Below are 20604 nucleotides of genomic sequence, written 5' to 3'. Positions count from 1 at the left end.
AAAAGTGAATGTTTAACTACAAGGCCAACATCTTATTTTTGCTTTTTAGAAAGATTCATTTATTCATTTGAAAGAGTTAGAGAGAGAAGGGGGAAGTGAACAACAGAGATTGCCTCTCTCTGGTTCACAGCTCTGCTGGGGATCGGGCTGGCCGAACTGTAAATTAAAGCGCAATCAGTAAAAGTGGGCCTCAGTGACCATCCCCTACCTAAACTTCTTGCTCATAAATTACTTCTGTTGGTATGATCTGGTTTTGAAGGGCTTTCCGCTCATCAATTGATGTGTAAATGTAGCTTAGGAAAAATACAGTATACACAGGCTTTTGGAATATGTGTAGCATTACAGTCGTACTGGGGTGCTAGAACTGTAGTCTGAGTTACGTGTTGTCCGGTATTTCCTCTCAGTGCTGTCCACCTCCTTGAAGTGCCCTCACCTGCTCATTGCCTTACCTCTCCCATCACTACTCAGGTTAGCTTTTTTCTTTGCTGTCAAGGTCCTCCCATCAATTTTACCACAGCTGTAACTTTCTTGCTATTTCATATTTCAGTGTAAATGCTACTTGCTCAGACATGTTATGTGTCTACTCCCTTAACTATTTTTAGCTTAAGCTGCAGGTTTGCAGGCTAATCCTCTGCTTGCAGTACTTGGCATCCCATATGGGTGCGAATTTGAGTTCAGATGTTCCACTTTCTGGATCTAGCTCCCTGCCTAGGGCTTGGGAAAGCACCATAGGGTGCTTAAGCACTTGGGCCACACTCCCAAACTGGAGACTGAGAAGGAACTCCTGGCTCCTGGCTTTGGATCAGCTCAGCTCTGGCTGTTGGGGCCATATAGGGAGTGACCAGAAGATGAAAGATTTTATTTTTTTAATTAGATGTATGGAAGCTTTTTAAATCTCAACTACTAGACCACCAAGGAGTGCAAAGATTTTTTTTAAAAGATGTATTTATTTTTATTGCAAAGGCAGATCTACAGAGAGAAGGAGAGATGGAAATATCTTGCATCTGTTGGTTTACTCCCAAAGATTCTGCAACGACTGGAGCTGAGCTCATCTGAAGGCAGGAGCCAGGAGCTAGGAGCCTCTTTCAGTACTGCAACATGTGTGCAGAGTCCCAAGGCTATTGGTGGTCCTGTATTGCTTTCCCAGGTCTTAATAAAGGAACTGGAAAGGAAGTAGAGCATCCGGGATGCGAATTGACACCCTTATGGGATCTTGGTGCATGAAAGATGAGGACATTGGCCACTAGGCCATCGTGCTGGGCCTGGAATTTTTTTTATCTCTCCCTCTTTCTTCTCCGTGTGACTCTTGCAAGTTAAGTGACTTACATCTTTATTTATTTATTTATTTATTTTAAAGATTTATTCATTTTATTACAGCCAGATATACACAGAGGAGGAGAGACAGAGAGGAAGATCTTCCGTCCGATGATTCATTCCCCAAGTGAGCCGCAACGGGCCGATGCGTGCCAGTCCGATGCCGGGAACCTGGAACCTCTTCCGGGTCTCCCACACAGGTGCAGGGTTCCAAAGCCTTGGGCCGTCCTCGACTGCTTTCCCAGGCCACAAGCAGGGAGCTGGATGGGAAGTGGAGCTGCCGGGATTAGATCCGGCGCCCATATGGGATCCCGGGGCGTTCAAGGCGAGGACTTTAGCTGCTAGGCCACGCCGCCGGGCCCTACATCTTTATTTTTTTAAAACTTTATTTGCTTTTATAGTCAGATTTACAGAAAGGAGAGACAGAGAAAGATCTTCCATCCACTGGTTCATTCCCCAAGTGGCTGCAGTGACCGGCTGGATCTGAGCCAGTCCGAAGCCAGGAGCCGGGAGTCAGGAGCTTCTTCCGGGTCTCCCACACTGGTGCAGGGTCCCAAGGCTTTGGCCCGTCCTTGACTGCTTTCCCAGGACACAAACAGGGAGCTGGATGGGGAGTGAAGCAGCTGGGTTACGAAGCGGCACCCACATAGGATGGGATCCTGGCATGTGCAAGGCAAGAACTTTAGGCTCTAGGCTATTGTGCCAGGCCTGAGCCAGGGAGTTAAATCTTAACAGCCACAAAAATAATGCTTTAAGAACATTAAAGCTTAGAGGCCAGTGTTTTGATCCAGCAGGGCGAACTGCTGAGTGGGCCAGGCGAGTACATTTTGTATCAGAATTCTGACTCAAGTCCGAGTTACTATTTGCAGAGTGAGCCAGTAGATGGGTGATTTCTCTGTCTGTGTGTCTCCCCTTTCTAAATAAATAAGTAGATTTTAAAGGTTTCATTTAAAAATGAACGATAAATTCTATGGTCTAAAAACTAAGAGAAAGCTTCAAGACAAATGAAAATTTGTCTACCCTGTGATCCGTTGATTGTAGTTTTTGTTTCTATTACCTTTTTCCTTCTGCTTGCAAGGACTCCAGAGTATTCTTGGGTCTGTCTTTATGGTCTCCTGCATGGCTGTAAGGGTCCAAGGGCTTGGACCATCTTCTGCTTTCCCAGGATCATTAGCAGGGAACTGGATGGGAAGTGCAACAGCCAGAACTTGAACCAGTACTCGTTTGCTGGCACTGCATGCACATGACCCGTTAAGCCAGGCTTAAAGATTTGTGTAAATATAGAGTGGCACAGTGGCTAAACTAACACTGCCGGAAAGTGCTGATAACCCATGTGGTCACCGTTTCATGGCCTGGCTGCTTCACTTTCCATCCAGCTCCCTTCTTTTTTTTTTTTTTTTTTTTTTTTATAATCCATTTTATTGTATTGTTGTTGACAATCTTTACATAGTTAACTATAGTTGAAGGAAAATCAAGAAAGAGAAGAAAAAAAAAAAAAAGGTTCAGGGGGATAGGGAGGTGGGCAATACTATTATGTCCATATTGTTTCCATCATGTATCTGAGGTAAAAGGGGATATTGAGGGAGAAGCCCCACCCGGTTTCCCGCCCACCCCAAGTCCCGGATGTGGGGCATGCTCTGAGATATGTGCTCAAGTGGAGTTAATAGTTCTCCAGTTATGAGTCACTGCCAGTTTCGCTCGATGAGGTGGTCCACTGATTGATATGGTCCATCATAAAGTCTCCATTTGTCCCATATTTCGCTGCCAACATGTAGCTGAGATGAATGATTGTCCTATTCTGTCTTCTGTCTTTTCTTGGTTAGAATTCTGAGTCCAGCAGTTCAAGTGGGGAGATCTCCAAAGATACTTTGAGGTATTCCCAGACCAGATTCTTGTATGTTCTAGCAAGCACAGGGCCCGGCACAGTCCATCACCCTGATCAGCTGGTGGTTGCAATTGCTGTGTTGGTTCTGTTTTCAGTCCCGAGTTGCACTGGAACCAATGGGTGTTGCAGTCCAGTCTGGTTCGGCCCTTACATCAACCAGTGGGAGCTGTAGCCTAGTTGGGGCGACCCACAATAACCCCCACCAGGCCCGCCCCCTACCCTGGTTTGCCAGTATGTGTAGCAGAAGACCAATCTGTCCCCCATCCCATTTGGCTCTGGTACTTGTCAATGGGTATTAAAGCTTGGTTTTATCTAACCAACTCAACCATCCAGCCCTCACAGATATTGTTGAGTACCTCTCTATCTAGCCATCCCAGCCCCCGTCCTAGTTTTCATGCCCTCCCACGGGAATAGTGACCCAAGAAGGGGGAACCCACTTTTTCCCTCCCAGGTCTCTCTGTCCCGGTTTGTGCACTCTTTAGGTGGTTCTGTGATTTGACTCGACAGAATTAGTCCCCAGTGCCAGCTTCTGCCAGCTGATGCTGTGGCCCTGATCTTGTCCACATGCAGCGCACAGGTGTTGTAGCCTTGCTTAGTCGTGTCTGTCTCTATCCCAGCCAACACTCTCCAGTGGGAGTGGTTGTCCAGCGAGGGGACCAGCCCCTTAACCCCCCCGCCAGCTCTGCCCCTCCCTTCCTGGATCTCACGTGTGCTGGATGGGTGCTGCATTCATATCCAGTACAGGCAACCACGCCCTGGCGTTCCAGAATGTGTACTGGTTTTGTCGCAACCAAACCCGGCCCATTCCACACTCTGTTCTGGTGGTCGGATTTGCCAGAGGATGACATGAACTGATTCAGCCTGGTCTGCTCCTGACCCATGCCGAATGCATGCCAGTGGCCAGCTCCCTTCTTGTGACCTGGGAGAGCAGTGGAGGACGGCTCAAAGCCTTGGGACGCTGCACCCGCGTGGGAGAACCCAAGAGAGCTTTTTTGCTTCAGATTGCCTCAGCTTTGGACTTTGTGGCGAAAGTGTTTGAGGGAGTGAATCAACTAGGGTTTGAAGATCTGTCTCTCCCTTCTGTGTGTGTGCCTTTCCATTTAAAAAAATAAATCTTAAACTAAAAGATTTGTATAAACAGTCTCACTTTCTTAGATAAAATTTTCTTCCTTTTTAGTGACTTTATCACTGTCATCCCTGTACCCTTCAGTTCATTTCCATGTGCTTGAGAACTTTGTCTCAAAATTGGTTTCTTAATTCTGTAGGCTCTTTGAATTTAGCATGGCCTGGAACATCGTAGGTATCAAGAAAAAAAAATGCTGAACCCAGAACGGGGGCCTCCCAGTTAAAGTCCTTGCTGGCCGGGATCCCATATGGGTGCCAGTTGTAATCGTGTTGGCCCCATTTCCCATCCAGCTCCATGCTCATGGCCTGGGAAAGCAGTCAAGGACGGGCCAAAGCCTTGGGACCCTGCACCCGTGTGGGAGACCTGGAAGAAGCTCCTGGCTCCTGGCTTTGGATTGGCGCAGCTCTGGCTGTTGCGGTCACTTGGAGAGTGTGTCATCGTGCGGAAGATTTTCCTGTCTGTCTCTCCTCCTCTCTGTCTGTCTGCCTTTCCAATAAAAATAAATAAATCTTTAAAAAAAATAAAAAAGAAAGAAGATACTTAAATATTGCAGAATGAAGAAGAGTTTGAATTTTAGAGACCTGAGTACTTGTTGGAATTACGTATCTGAAATAATTTAACATTTTTAAGCCACAATTTCTAACAATTAAAATGGGAGAACATTTATGCTTACATCAAGGATTGTTTTGGAGAGTAACATAGGAATAGATTGAATTAGTTTCTGTGGGTGTTGTAACAAATTACTACAAATATGCTAACTTAAAACAGTATGAATTTTTCTTACTGTATTGGAGGATGAATCCTTTTCATTGGAATTAGTCAAGGTGTCAGCAGTGCCATGCTTACTTGGAATGCCATGTTGGGAGATGTGTGGCTTGCCTTCTCTACTTTGTGCTGGCCACCTACTTCCTTGGCCACATGGTTTTGTTGTCTTTTCTTTTGCCTTTGGCCTTTGGGTGCTGGTTCTAATCCCAGCAGCCCGGCTTCCCATCCAGCTCCCTGCTTGTGGCCTGGGAAGGCAGTCGAGGATGGTCCAAAACCTTGGGACCCTGCGCCCGCTTTGGAGACCTGAAAGAGGCTCCTGGCTTCGAATCGGCTCAGCTCAGCTCTGATCGCTGATTCACTTGGGGGAAATGGAATGAATCAGCAGGTGGAGGATCGTCCTCTTTGTCTCTCTTCTCTGTATATCTGACTTTCCAGTAAAAAATAAAAAACAAACTTATTCCTCATATGGTTAAATTTATAGGTCCTGGGTATGGACATATTTCTTTGTATTCATTTAGCCTGTTAGATAGATGTAAGGAGTAATTTCAAATTTTCAGATAAATTGGGTTATATAGTTACTTGGTCAGTGTATAGTTACATGGTCTAGGCAATAAGAAAAGTAGATTAAAGGAAGATAAAATTTTGGGCCTGGTACAGTAGTTTTGTAGCTAAATCTTTGTCTTGCACACACCAAAATCCCATATGGATATTGGTTTGTTTCCCAGCTGTTCTGCTTCCCATCCAGCGCCCTGCTTGTGGACTGGGAAAGCAATGATGGCCCAAAGATGTGGGACCCTGCACCCAAGTGGGAAGATGGAGAAGCTCCTTGGTTCAGTTTGGCTCAGCTTTGACTATTGTGGCGACTTGGGGAGTGAACCAGTGGGTGGAAGATCTTCCTCTTTCTGACTTTCCATTAAAAATAAATCTCTTTTTTAAGAAGATAAAATTTGAGCACTGAGGAATTAGACTGAACTATTTTATTTAGGATAATTAGTAAATGGGATAGAAGTTATTGAAGTGATGGTTTTTATTTTAGGTTTTGTTTTTCTATTCCACTATGTAGAAGGATTACTTAGACTTAAAATTTATAAGTAGTGTACTTTGGGATGAAGGTGGTGATGGTGGCTATAGAGTATTTATGATTCGTACTACGGAAAAGGTCTTGTTACTTGTAAAGTTAATACATAAACCGTATGCAAATGATTATTGAGTGAGGGGATCACAGTGTGTACATATTTTTACCTGGATATTAGAAAAAAATTATTTCATTTTAATTTTCTCGCTTTTTCCACCTTGTTAACAGGTTCCTTGGCATGGACACAAGCTCATTGGGAGGATTAGAACTGACTGACCAGACACCTGTGTTGTTGGGGAATTTGGCCATGGCAACCAGTCTTACGAATGTAGGGAATTCATTTAGTGGTCCACCTAATCCTTTGGTATCTAGATCTAGTAAGTTTCAGAACTCATCAGTAGAAGATGATGATGATGTGGTTTTCATTGAACCTGTACAACCTCCCCCACCTTCTGCACCAGTGGTGGCTGATCAAAGAACCGCAGCATTCACATCGTCCAAAAACGAAGAACATCAAGGAAACGATTCAAAAATTCTTCCTTCTTCAAAAGAGTTGGCTTCTCAGAAGGGTAGTGTAAGTGAAACAATTGTCATCGATGATGAAGAGGACATGGAAACAAATCAAGGGCAAGAGAAAAATCCTTCTAACTTTGTTGAGCGAAGACCTTCTGAGACTAAAAACAGAACCAATGATGTGGATTTCTCTCCTTCCAGTTTTTCAAGAAGTAAGGTAAATGCAGGAATGGGTAATAGTGGTATCACCACAGAACCAGACTCCGAAATTCAAATTGCTAATGTCACAACTTTAGAAACTGGTGTAAGCTCTGTGAATGATGGCCAGTTAGAAAATACTGACAGCCGAGATATGAACTTAATGATTACACATGTCACGTCACTGCAGAACACCAACTTGGGCGATGTCTCTAACGGACTGCAGTCAAGTAATTTCGGTGTTAATATACAAACATACACGCCGTCTTTGACTTCACAGACCAAGACTGGAGTAGGACCTTTTAATCCCGGTAGAATGAATGTGGCAGGAGATGTGTTTCAGAATGGGGAGTCTGCCTCTCACCATAACCCTGGTAAGCAGTAAGTGGTATTGATTGGGGCTGCTGTCTTGTTCAATTTATATGACATGGGAATGTACCAACTCTGTGGACTTTGTTTGAAGCTGTAAAACCATGTGTAGTATTTCTGTGAAGATTGCTAGGAAATTAATCAGAGGGCATGACGCTGTAACTCATTGCGTAGTGTCCTTGCCTTGCATGTGCCAGGTTGCCATGTGGGCGCTGGTTCGTGTCCCAGCTGCTTCACTTCCCATCCAGCTCCCTGCTTGTGGCCTGGGAGAGCAGTCAAGGATGGCCCAAAGCCTTGGGACCCTGCACCTGCGTTGGAGATCCGGAAGAAGCTCCTGGCTTTGGATCAGCTCAGCTCCTGTCATTGCAGCCACTTGGGGAGTGAACTAGTGGTGGAAGATTTTTCTCTCTGTCTCCTTCCTTTTCTAATTAAAACGAATAAATCTTTTTTAAAAATCAGAATGGTTTATTTTTAAAGGGTTATGAAATAGTAGTGTGAACATTGAGGACCTTTAATGTCTGATGATTTGTTACCTTGTATTCTTGTTGGTCTGTTTCATATGTTGTTTAATACGTAAATTGAAGAAGAAAATGATTACACTTTTATTATATAATGTTTATATTTAATATTTGTCATTTTGCCTAATGATGTGCTAGTCAAGATGCCTACATACCATATGGTAGTGCATGGGTTTGAATCCTGGCAACTGTAAGGCAGTAGGTTAGGGTTGAAGTATTTGGGTTCCTACTGTACAGTAGGATGCTGGTATAGAATTCCTAGATGCTGGCTTCTGCTTGGCCTCATCCTGGCTGTTACAGGCATTTGGGGAGTGAACCAGCAGCGGATGGATATCTGTTTCTTTCTGTCTTACTCTGTCTTTCAAATAAATCAATTTTGTATAAAAAAAGCAAAAATAAATAGGGGCTGGCATTGTGGTACTGTGTGTGAAGCCTCTTTTGTGTCACTGCCGTCCCATATAGAGCACTGGTTTGGACCCTAGCTATTCTGCTTCTGATTAAGTTCCCTGCTCGTGTGCCGGGCGCAGGGGATGGGCCAAGGGGCTGGGCCACAGCAGCTCATGTGCTAGGGCTAGCAGGTTCCTCCTGTGCTTTCTCTTGGCCCAGTGCTGACTGAGCCAGCAGGTAGAAGATCTCTCTCTTGCTCTGCCTCTCCCTTGACCTCTGTGTCTTTCTGGTTTTAAAATTAAGAATTTTTTAAAAAGCAAAACACATTTGAAAAATTGCATTTAGGTTGCACTTTTGCTGTGTTTGTAATTTTTGTTTTCTTAACAATTAAGGGTTTTATTTTCTGTCTTCCTTTAAAAAAAAAGTCAAATACATCCTTTTCTCTTTTTCAAAGTCCTTTTCAAGGTATGATTGATGTTTAAAAGGTTATACATAATTAACTGCATATGACTCCATGAGTTTGAACGTTCTGTGTTTATTTCTGTCGGCTTGTTGCATTTTAGTTTTGATAAATATTTCCTTTGTGGTGGTGTTTTTGAGGCTGGGTAGATGTGTGAAAGGGTTTCTGTGGTCAGCTTTGTACAGATTCAAGATGAGTTACCTAGTGACCAAGATGCCATACTGGAGTGCCTGGACTGTTGTCCTGACTTCGGTCCCGATTTGAGCTGCCTGCTGATGCATACCCTGCCCGTCAGATCAAGTCCTGGAGCCCTTGCCACCCACCTGGGAGACCTGGCTCCTGGCTCTGTGCTAGGCTGTGCCCTAGAGCTGCTGTTTGTAGGCATTTGGTGAGAGCCAGTAAGTGGGAGTGCATGGGTGCTCTCGCCTGCTGTTTGTTCTCGCTCTTAATTCCATTATTTTATTTTGAACATTTATTTGTATTGGAAAGGCTGATTTACAGAGAGGAGAGACCATCTGCTGATTCACTGCCCAAGTGGCTGCAGTGGCCAGAGCTGAGCCGATGTAGAGCAAAGTGCCAGGAGCCAGGAGCTTGGGTCTCCCACAGGATATCAGCTTCCCAAGGGCCATGCTCTACTGCTTTCCCAGGCCATGAGCGGGAGTGGAGTGGGAGTTGGAGCACCCGGCTCACAAACCCATATGGAATCCTGGCATGTGCAAGGTGAGGATTTAGCCACTGGGCTATTGCACTGGGCCTCTTTTTGCAAAAAATTTTTAATTAACAGTGGGAGAATCTTCCTTGTGATTTTACTAAGTAAAAATGACTATTGTCAGGGTCCAGGTCTTAGCTGTTTATGTTGCTACCTGCTGTACTTTAGGATGATCTGCATTTGTAGCTTTTTACCTTTACATGAAAGTCTTAAAAATGATAGTGTTCAAAATAATTTAAAGTGGTCATGCTGTAAACTTAATGGAACACTACAGAGTACGAGGAGGGAGATATCGTTCAGCCACACCATTGAAAATGAGTTGCTTAAGAGTGCACATTCAGTTTTAATTTGAGATTGTAATGCACATACAATGTTGCAGCCTCTGCCCTGCTTTACCCAATAGTAAATCTTCAACTTCTGTCCGTTTCAGGCATATGTGTGTGAAATTTGTTGGTTCTCTGTTTATCTCAGTTTCAGCTTTTCGTGTTGAAATACTTAGAGAATATTTCTGTGCATATATGTTTAAATATTTATCTCTTTAGGAGTAATGCCTTGTTTGAGGACTTCTGTCATTATATGAAATAGGTTTCTGTTAAACTTCTCTTGAAGAGATTTACTTATGTGAAAAGCAGAGTTGTAGAGGATTTCCATCCTCTGGCTTACTCCCACAATATTCATGCCAGCCAGGGTTTGGCAAGGTTGAAAGCCACATGGGTAGCAGTGTCCAGAGCACTTGGCTTACTCTTCCCCAGATGGCACTGGCAGAGAGCTGGATTGCAAAGTGGAGCATTGTGAACTCCGGACAAGTTCTCAGATTGATTGGATGGTGTCACCGCTGCTGTGGCTTACCTCCCTGCATTGCAATGCTGGCCTCCCATTAAACTCTCAAAACCAGGGAATTTGGAATACTCATCAGGAAAATGCAAGCAAGCCGACATACCTCTAGGTGTTGTATTTATGAGATAGCTCTTCTGTTTAGATGATGTTTTTATTTGTGATAGGGAGCACAGTTGAGGAATTTGAAAATTCTGATTAAAAATTTACACTAGTTCTTGAACTAATATGACTTGTGCAGGTTTAAATGCTATTTCTTGATGTCTCGTGTAAGAAATTGGGGGTTTAGACAAAAGGATTTTGTGTCTTCTATTCCTAAAGTTTCTTTTGATGTTGGAGAGATGAAAGGATGAAAGTAGGGGAAATATGAAAGTTAAAATATAAAGGGCCTTCCTTTATACAAAGCCTAAATTTGATTTGAAAAGATTATTATTGGATTTAAATAATTTTCTTTTTAAAGTATATATTGAAATGAATAATCTGTACATTGAAAGTTCTTTGGAGATGGTATTTGTGCTTCAAAAGGCTATTCCTTCTGGCCTTTGTTTATGTGTAATGTTTAAGACCCTTGTTTGCTTTGTATGATTTGTTTACTTTGTTGGTTTGTGTTTTTACCGGTTCATTAAACATGGTGATAGCAAGATATTGTGATTCTGGAATGTACCATAATGTATATTTTTGTGTAAAATTTGCTTGTTTGTTTTTATTGAGGGTTTAAATGGAGTCAGGTAAAATCTGAACAGCTGCTTGTCAGCCCCCTGGATGGCCGATGGAAGCAGTGACTGGAATAAGACGCTGCTCTCTTGGATGTTTGGTAGTCATTTCGCTGAGCTCTGGTTATGTTTAAACTTTCCATAGAAGAGTAGTAGCCTTTATGAGTGGGACTTTAAAACTTAGAAGAAATGAGAAAAGAAAAAAAATTGAGAGACCAAGGTATAGTAGAAATTAGAAGTGGTGACATGGAAAATTTCAAAATGAAAGTGGGATAAAATATTGGAGTATGTTATGAGAGGCCTGTAGTAACTATTACAGCAATATGAGACCTCTTGTTGAGTATTAAGATTAGCATAGAAGAGAGTGTATATATTAACTCTATACTTTTGATTAGTAGTCACATGTATTCAGTATTGTGCAGTACCTTAGTGGTGGTAGTAATTTTGCAGAGTAATTTAATGTTGCATTGGTCAGTATATGTTTACTGCATGATTGCTAGTTTTTGTGAGAATATGATATATTTAGAGGATTTGTAACTAAATACATATGCAAACGTTTTGAAAGATGTTTTGTATACCGATTTGTATAATTGTTATTTATTGAACATTCTAATTGGTTAACAGTTTTTTTCTTATTGATGTGTTCTTTACCTAACCAGTATTTTCTAGCTACGTGAATACTTTCTGCTGAGTAACTAATGACTTACGTTTTCAGTATCTTCTGTATGCTAGTCCTTGCTGTCTTACATGTATTATCTCATTTAGTGTTTCCCACCATAGAGATGAGTGCCACTCCCAGTGTAGGGAACAGTGTGGTCCAGAGTGGAAGTAGTTTCCCAGTCTTACAGTGATAGAGTTGTAATGTGAACCATTGAAAATGGTTTTGTAAAAAATTGACACTTGATATACTTAATGTCTAAAACATGTTTTGAAATATGTACATATGTATGTCATAGATTGGCTCAACTAAAGCAATTCACATTTGCCTTGCCCTTTACTCTGAGTATTTTCAGGAGTACAGTATCATGTTATGAAGAACCAGATGTTTTTTCTGTAAAACTTGTGCTATACACATTTTTGCTACATATTGCTGCTGTTTTAAAATCCTAAATTTGCCAAAGCGGGATGTTGAAACTATTTCTTTCCTGTGTCTAAATGTCTGTTGCATTATTTTTTCTTGTACATTTTGTTTTTAAGATTCGTGGATCTCCCAATCAGCGTCATTTCCCCGTAATCAGAAACAACCAGGGGTGGATTCTTTATCACCAGTGGCCTCACTTCCGAAGCAGATTTTTCCGCCTTCAGCCCAACAGCAACCCACAAAACCCGTTAAAGTCACATGTGCAAACTGCAGAAAACCTTTGCAGAAGGGACAGACAGCTTACCAACGAAAGGGATCAGCGCACCTGTTTTGTTCCACCGCCTGCCTTTCGTCCTTCTCTCACAAACCTGCTCCAAAGAAACTTTGTGTTATGTGTAAAAAGTAAGGCTTAACCTCTCCACATAATTCCATATAGTTGGCTGTAGATAATATAAAATTTTAACAAAATTGTTAGTAAAAGTCTTAGCGTTGATTTGCTTGTAGTTTTAAAATGAGTAAGCAAGTTTGAATTTTGAAGCTAAACTCATATATAGATTGGCACTAGAACTTTATCAAGTTTAGGTGTTAATGGAGAAAAGGCATTTGGGTACGGCTTTATCAATTTTTACTGTACTTTCCATTGTATTCCTTGATTTTTAAAAATCCATGTTTATTACTTTATGACTTTAGTCTTAGAAATATTAAGCATGAAATGCTTATGTATTATTACCTCTCTATTAAAGTATGTCTAATTTTGTTGTCTTTAGATTAAGTGAAGTTATTTTACATCAGGACACTTCTTTGTTTGAACATCAGGCATACTGTTAAAGACTCAGGTTAGTCAGTCTGGGAAGAAAGGATCCTCTTGTCTGGCTTCACTGATAAAAATTAGCCGGAATGTGGGCAGAGCTGAACAGGGTGGAGTTTTTGCACCATTTCTTGGAGCAGCCAGTTTTGTAGAGCTATATTTAGATCTTAGAGCTCTGGAAAAGGTTTACTAAAATGATGTATTAGTGCAGTTTCACAGTTTAGGTTTCTTTGCAGTAGTTGACTTCAGTACTACAGACTGTGATCTTCAAATTCAGAATCTAAAGGAAACGTTCAGAGATTGTGGGAAGTGCTATTCCCTGACACTTCTAATCAGGAGAACTGTGTAGTTGGTGACATGATTTGGGTGAGGGGTGGCAAGAAGGGTGCCTTTATGTGCATTCAGTCAGTCTCTCTGAAATGCATATTTCTGTGACACAGAATGTCTCGGGTCTTCTGCTTATTTGGGGTCAAAGGGTGAGCATATAGCATATACAAGACAACGGACTTTATACAAATTGAGAATCCCATAAGCTAAAAGTCAGAGTTCTTAAATGTCACAGAATTCAGAACTTTTGGAGCATTGATTTGTTGCTCCCAGTGGGAATTTGCTTGCTGGGTCTGTTTTGGTAGGTTGTAGTCAAAATGCCTAATGTTGTATCTTCAGCAGTGTGCTTAAGGAACTTACGTAACATAAATGGATTTCGTGTTTAGACTTGTGTCCCATCTCTAAGGTAGCTCATGCTCTAAATTGCAGGTATTTCAGTTTCTGAAGAAATAAAAAAATCAGGAACATATTTGGTTCCAAGCATTTTGGATAAGGCTTGTGTGTTACATGTTTATACTTCAGTAAAATAGTTTGTGACTCATTCTATGTCTTTTACAATTTCTTGTTTCTATTTTTGTTATCTGTGTGGAAACCTTACTGAATTTGAAGATGAATCCTTTAGTGGCAAAGATTTAATAGTGTAAAATAGTGTTTTACACTTGATCTTTATTGCCCAGAGTTTCCAAACAGAAGTGATGATTTATAAGAGAAGAAATAACGGCTTACTGGATCCTAAGATGGTCTTTAGTTTCTAGGATTTACTTTGTAGAAATGGAAAATGTCAGTTATTCCTTTTCAATATGATTTCTTTTAAAATGTAAGTTGCACATCTTATATTTCAGAGATATAACTACAATGAAAGGAACCATTGTTGCGCAGGTGGATTCCAGCGAGTCCTTTCAGGAATTCTGCAGTACATCTTGTCTGTCTCTCTATGAAGACAAGCAGAATCCTACTAAAGGAGCTCTAAATAAATCAAGATGTACAATTTGTGGTAAACTAACAGAGGTTTGTATTTTTTGTACTTTATCACTTAGTTCTACCTAATAAGAATCATCTATTCTCAATGTGCATTTAAAGCAGAATACATGAGAAGTATTTTATAACTGTCTTATAGTGAAAACCCTTCCCCTCCTAGGGAAAATGGTGAGGACACTCGGCCATGCTGGCCTGCTTTTTACTTGCAGCTAAAATGATACAGCATGTGATTGGTTTTTGTCTAATACATTTATCTGTACAAGTAGGCTCACTATGTAAAGGAAGTTTTGCTGAGAAGTTGAACAAGTGAATGGAATACTTTTTGATAACTTCAAGTATATTAAATTATTAAACTTGTGCACATACTCATTTGCATTATTTATAATATTGCATTGTTAAAGTAAAATTAAAACAATGCATTATTTATATTAGAATATCAGTCCTTTTGGATTTCTCTGTTTATAAAATTTAATATCAGCAATATTCAAAACATTTGTTTTCCTATCATTTTTGATATATTTAGAGAAGTTCTTAGTTATGTCATTGTTAGATGTTTTTAGTGCCCGCCATGGTTTCTGTGTGTATAAAAACTGTTCGAAAGAATTATGAGATGTACTTTTTCGTTTTTACCAAACAGACTTTTTTGGGGCACCTTTGTTTTCTTTTTTCTTTTTTTTTTTTTTTTTTTAAAGATTTGGTATCATTGGAAAGCCGGATATACACAGAGGAGGAGAGACAGAGAGGAAGATCTTCTGTCCGATGATTCACTCCCCAAGTGAGCCACAACGGGCTGGTGCGCGCCAATCCGATGCCGGGAACCAGGAACCTCTTTCAGGTCTCCCACGCGGGTGCAGTGTCCCAAAGCATTGGGCCGTCCTCGACTGCTTTCCCAGGCCACAAGCAGGGAGCTGGATGGGAAGTGGAGCTGCCGGGATTAGATCCGGCGCCCATATGGGATCCCGGGGCGTTCAAGGAGAGGACTGTAGCCGCTAGGCCACACCGCCGGGCCCCACCTTTGTTTTCTTTTTGCGCACAATTGGTTATATAGCTGCCTTTGTCAGGTAAATTGAAAAAAATTTTTTTATTTCTTTCAGATTCGACATGAAGTTAGCTTTAAAAATATGACTCATAAGCTGTGCAGTGACCACTGCTTTAATAGGTACAGAATGGCCAACGGGCTCATCATGAACTGCTGTGAGCAGTGTGGGGAGTACTTGCCCAGTAAAGGTGCTGGGAATAACGTCCTGGTGATCGATGGTCAGCAGAAAAGATTTTGCTGTCAGAGCTGTGTCAGTGAATACAAACAGGTAATTCATGTTCTGATCAAATTTTGGCATTCTTTAAATATATTGAGAACTTCAAAAATTGTTTCACTTTGAGAACTGCTTAATTCTATTTGATTTCATAGGTATAACCTACTTAAAGACTACATATAGATTATTGGAAGTTAGCTTTTTGAGGTTTTAGTGGTTATGAATTTTTGAAACTTAAAACCTCAGCTTGGCAGTGATTATCTGGTTTGAATTTTAAGGTTTTGTGTGTGTATGTGCGTGTGTGTGTGTGTGTGTATTTAAACATGTGGGTTGAAAGCCAGTGTATATAGAAAGTAACATCCAAGAAATGTGACTCCTATTTTATTTTCTGCTGTTAGTATTGTGTTTATAGATATTGCTGTTCTGTTTTGAAAAATTTGAGGCAATACGTTCTCCCCCCTTTCTTACTTAAAAGGCATCCAATTATGTAAGGGTTATATCACCAATACTCTTGTTTGTTTAATGTCGGGGAAGTTTTCTTGATGTTGGAGTTGATGCTGTGAGAAATGGATTCTTAGATGGTTTAATTGTTATGAACACTGTAGAGCATAGAATATTCACACAGACCTAGGTGATACAAACCATTTGATGTATTCTCTCTGTGCAATCGAGAGCTGTAGTTAGCATGAAATATGAGAGGCAGCTGTTGCCATATCATGGCATAATGTTTTATGGTAATTAAGAAAATATTTGAAAAGCAGAATGGCAGAGGGCAGTTAGGAGGGCTATGGGGAGAGATCTACCCACTGGTTCACCCCTCAGTTGACCAGGCGTGGCTGTTGCAGTCTCCTGTGTGGGTGGCTGAAGTACTTGGGTCGGCTTCTGCATTTCTAGACAATATTACAGAAAGATTCACTGGGGGTGGAGCATCCAGAGCTTGAACTAGCACTGTGATATCGGATGCTGGCATCACTAGCAGTGGCTTCATTTGCCATGGTGCTGCAAGAGTGATCTCATTTGTCGCCACCCCCTGCCTTTAAACTAAGGGCTGTGTTCAATTAACACGGTATAGTGTCATGGATACATAAAGTATAGTAACATGGTCAGTTATTTTCAAGTATATGACTGACAGTGCAGTAAATTTATGTCGCCACTGGCTCATAAACATTTAATATATTATACATTATTATATCTGTAGGTGGTAGGGATTTTCCATTCCATTCTTAATTTGTACGGTACCATCATCTTGTGCCTTGCTTTTCATTGTGTGTGATGCTGGGAAAGTGTTAATCCCTGTTTTATAGGTTTATATTATATATATGTATAAAGTCTGGTCTTATAAAAGTTAATTTACTTGTAAGACGGAGAGACAGCAGACATAGTGAGAGTCAGAGTTGGGTTATACATAAATCTCCCATCCTCTGACTCACTGTACTAATGCACACCACAGCTGAGGCTGGACCGTGTGGAAGATGGGAATCCGTAACTTAATCTGGGTGTCCTCTGGGTAGCAGGGACCCAGATCCTGCTGCCTGTCAGGGTGTGTGTGAGCAGCAAGCTGGCACTCTGAGATACAGGATGTGGCCATTTCAAGCAGTGCTTTAAACTGCTACACCAAAAATCTACGCCGATTTTACTTTTTAAGGACCTCATTCAAGAGGCTGAGCATTTATTCTCATTACGTATAGATATCGGACATGAGAATTCTGTGGTAAACCTGCTGGTTGCTGCACTTGGAACTCGGCTGTTAATGGGTCTTGGAAAGCTGTGGAGGATGGGTCAGGTGCTTGGGCTCCTGTACCTGCTCGGGGGACGTGGAGGGAAGTGTGTGGCGTGGGAGCCCAGCTCTTGCTGGTGCAGCCTTTTGGGCAGTGAACTAGTGGATGGAAGATCCGTCTGATCTCTCTTTAACTCTGCCTTTCAAATAAATGAATAAAACTTGAAAATCAGTAACTTAAGAGCCTGTCCGTTTTTTCTAAAGTTTTATCTATTTGTACTGGGAAGACAGAGAAGGGGAGATGGAGACACTTGTGCTGGGTTTTGCTAGCTGGTGTTTGCATTTCCCATATAACCTTTAGGTAAAGTTGTGTCTAGCTCTACACTCGTGCACATTTGTGTTGCTGAAATCTTTAGCATGGTTATGCTGTTTGATTGTCCTAGAGCACAACATATTTGATTTGATTTTTTGTCAGCATTCTTAAATTATTAATCATAAAAATTTTGCCCTTGTTACTTAAGTCAATTTTTTGTATTTTATGTATATGTATGTCATTTATTGATTTTGAATGTCTTCTACCTGTTTAACATCATTATTGATTCTTAGCTTCTTTAAGCCTTACTACTGTGATGGAGAAATTTTAAATAGTGACGACAGTAAATCTTGTTCCAGAGAGAATTCCTTTAGTGCTTTCCTCACTCAGTTAGATGCAGATTTTAGGACTGAGTTGTAAACTCATCCTTCCAAAAACATATGCCTTGGTTTCTGTTTTATTAAATACTTTATCAGTAGCGAATGCATTTTCAGTTTTTTGAAATTTTAGGTATTTGATGGGTAAAGAGAGGGGAGAGGGAGAGAGACGGAGATGGAAGGTGGGTGGGAGATGACGATCAGGCAGAGAGGGCTCCTGTAGTGGAGGCTGGGCTGGGCAGGCCTGGAGCTGGGCTCTCGGTCTTGGCCTTCCAGGTGAGTGCCAGGGACTCGGCACTTTGCTCTTCCTCCTGCTGCTCCAGACTGTATTAGCAGAGTCTGCATTTGGATCATGCCAGTGTATCAAGGAGCGTTTTAACTGCTAGCCAAATGTCTGAAGTCTTCTTGCGGTCTATTAATGGATGGTCAATTAGGGGATAATATGGATTTTCCCTCTTTATATTAATGAATTTTCCAATCCATTGATTGATTTTCACATTCCTAAAATAAACCACACCACATCTTTAAAAAAATTTTTATAATTGGCATATCTTAAAAGTCTTCATGTTTTTTAGTACTTTTCTATTGATATTTATAAGTGAGAATGGTCTGTAATTTCCTTTTTGCATAGATTATTTTTCAAAGAGTTATTTCTTTTCCTTGGAAAGGCAGATTTACGGAGAAAAGGAGAGACAGAAAGAACTTGCAGCTGCAGGTTCCCTTGCTAACTGGCAGTGAGCCGAATTGTCGCCAGGAGCTTCTGGCAGGTTTCCTATGACACACAAGTGCACATCCCACGGCCGTGCACTGTGCTCCTGCTTGTCCAGGCCACAGGCAGGGAGCTGGATGAGAAGTGGGGCCACCAGGGCTGAACTGCCACCCCTGTGGTACACGACCTCTGCATTGGGTACCTGCTCTGCTGCAGCACTAGCGCCCCTACCTCAACTTACTGGAAAAAAAAAGTTGTCTGGGAAAAGTACAGCATGTTTTCATAATGCCAGCAGCCCCAGGTGTCTCATGTTTCTACATCTCTTGATTTCATATTTCCTTTTCCTCTTCTTGATTTAACCTAATGGTTGTTCTGAGTAAAATCCATTGTTATTATTAACAGTAGGGGCCACTGCTAGTGATTGATCTGTAAAAAGCATTTAAGTGATTGAGATTTAATGAAGGTGAAACATCAGTGATCATTGTGGCTGCCTCTGCAGGTTAGCATGTTTCATTCTACTAAAGCTGTGATGTTGAAGAACACAGTGCTGGAAGTGAACGTATTTGGCAAAGGGCCAAAATGAGATGAAGAAACTCCTGAGAGGCTGGGTTGAAGATGAGAATTAGTATCACCCTCTTAGAAACCATGATGAGTTATTAACAAAGCAAGTTTGTGATGTTTAAATGAAAGAAGGGAGCCAGACTGTGATGCTCAAGATTCAGTGCCAGCTCCTGATGAGCTGAATGATTGGGTTATTGATATTGTGAAAGTGGGTGGTGAGTTCACCTGGTAATATGGACAGCTCCAGAAGTTGTGGGAATTCTAGATTGTGGAGAAAAATTTCTTACCATTGTAAGTCTTCAGTATGAGTAAAACATCGTCATGGATAGTGAAAACATCTAATGATAAGTTCTTAAAAATCTTTCAGAATGATTAAGAGATGGTATACTAGTTCTGTTGAGAACTTGTACATCTGTATTTGTCAGGGTCTCTAATTTCCGTTCTGAGGTCTTCATCCGTCTGTGGACTGATAATGCTGGTCTCACAGAGTGGGCATCCATGTTGTCTCCTCTGATGATTTTTGGTAAGAGTCTGAGAATTAATATTCTCTTTTTAAAAATAGATTTGTTTCTTTATTTGAAAGGCAGATTTATAGGGAGGAGAGACAGAGATGTTCCTTCTGCGAGTTCACTCCCCAGATGGTCTGCTTGGTCTCCTGCTGGTTGCAGGGGCGCGAGGATTTCAGCCACCCTCCACTGCTTTCCCAGTCAGTAAGCCGGGAGCTGGTTTGGAAGTGGGTAGCTGGGCCGTGAATTGGTGCCCATGTGGGCACCCAGAAGTTAGCTTGTTAAGCTACTGCACTGGCCCCGATTTTAATTCTTGTTGGCATTCGCTGAAATGCCCGATAGAAAAGCTTGGTCTTGGGCTTATTTTCTTATGATTTGCTGTTAGTCTGTTGATATTTTCTTGCTTCTTGTGTCAGTTTTGCTGCTTACCTAAGCTGTGGGTTTATAGTTTATAGTGGTTTCTGGCAATCAGTCAGTATGAAGTCAGTAGTAATGTCCATTGCTGTATACTGTTCTTATTTGTTTACCAAAAAGTTTGTTAATTTCTTGATCCTTTGAGTTCTTCTCTCATTTTTCTGCTCCATGTTTGTGTCTGTAATCTTACTTTCTTTTAGTCTTAGTGTTTTTTCTTTCCTCAAGGAGTTAGGTTACAGATTTGAGATCATCGTTTTTAACGTAAGCGTTTTAACAGTTAACATTTTCTTCCAATAACTGCTTATGTTACATCTTCCATTTTTTGAAATCGTTGGTTATATTTTTGGTTATTTCAGTTTCCCTTTCCTTTTTCATTGGCCTGCGTGATTTACAGTATAGAGCTTATACTCCTAAATTTATGGAATTCTCAGTTTTCCTTCTGTTGGTGATCTCCGGTTAGATTGCATTTATAATTGAAAAAGATTTCTGCGGTTTTAATTTTCATACATTTGTTGAGACTCTGTGGCCCAAAATGTTTCTCTGAGAGAATATACTATATATTCTTGAGATGAATCCTTACTCCCATGCGTTTGTTGGGAGTCTTATTATTGTCTCTACGTTCCTCTTGATTTATAATGTTGTTCAAGGTCTATCTGAAATTGTAGTGAAATTCTGTTGAGGATAGTATATCTGC

The 20604-nt window shown here is 41.1% G+C and overlaps 1 protein-coding gene across 2 annotated transcripts in view; it reads left to right on the top strand.

The window, feature by feature from the left end:
* The window catches only part of ZMYM2 (zinc finger MYM-type containing 2), a 103350-nt gene that overhangs the window by 22083 nt on the left and 60663 nt on the right, over window positions 1-20604 (top strand). The window contains exons 4-7 of one of the 2 annotated variants that reach the window (XM_058670991.1): window positions 6394-7250; window positions 12064-12349; window positions 13925-14090; window positions 15155-15367. In XM_058670991.1, coding sequence (XP_058526974.1) covers window positions 6404-7250; window positions 12064-12349; window positions 13925-14090; window positions 15155-15367 — 1512 coding nt within the window. In that variant the 5' untranslated portion in view covers window positions 6394-6403. Of the gene's footprint in view, window positions 1-6393; window positions 7262-12063; window positions 12350-13924; window positions 14091-15154; window positions 15368-20604 lie in introns of those variants that run through there. The other variant, XM_058670990.1, reaches the window with a different exon arrangement.

The sequence above is a fragment of the Ochotona princeps genome, chromosome 12 (assembly GCF_030435755.1).
Source record: "Ochotona princeps isolate mOchPri1 chromosome 12, mOchPri1.hap1, whole genome shotgun sequence".
Lineage (NCBI taxonomy): Eukaryota > Metazoa > Chordata > Mammalia > Lagomorpha > Ochotonidae > Ochotona > Ochotona princeps.
Note: the sequence above shows the minus strand (reverse complement) of the source record. Positions and strands in the feature narration are given on the sequence as shown.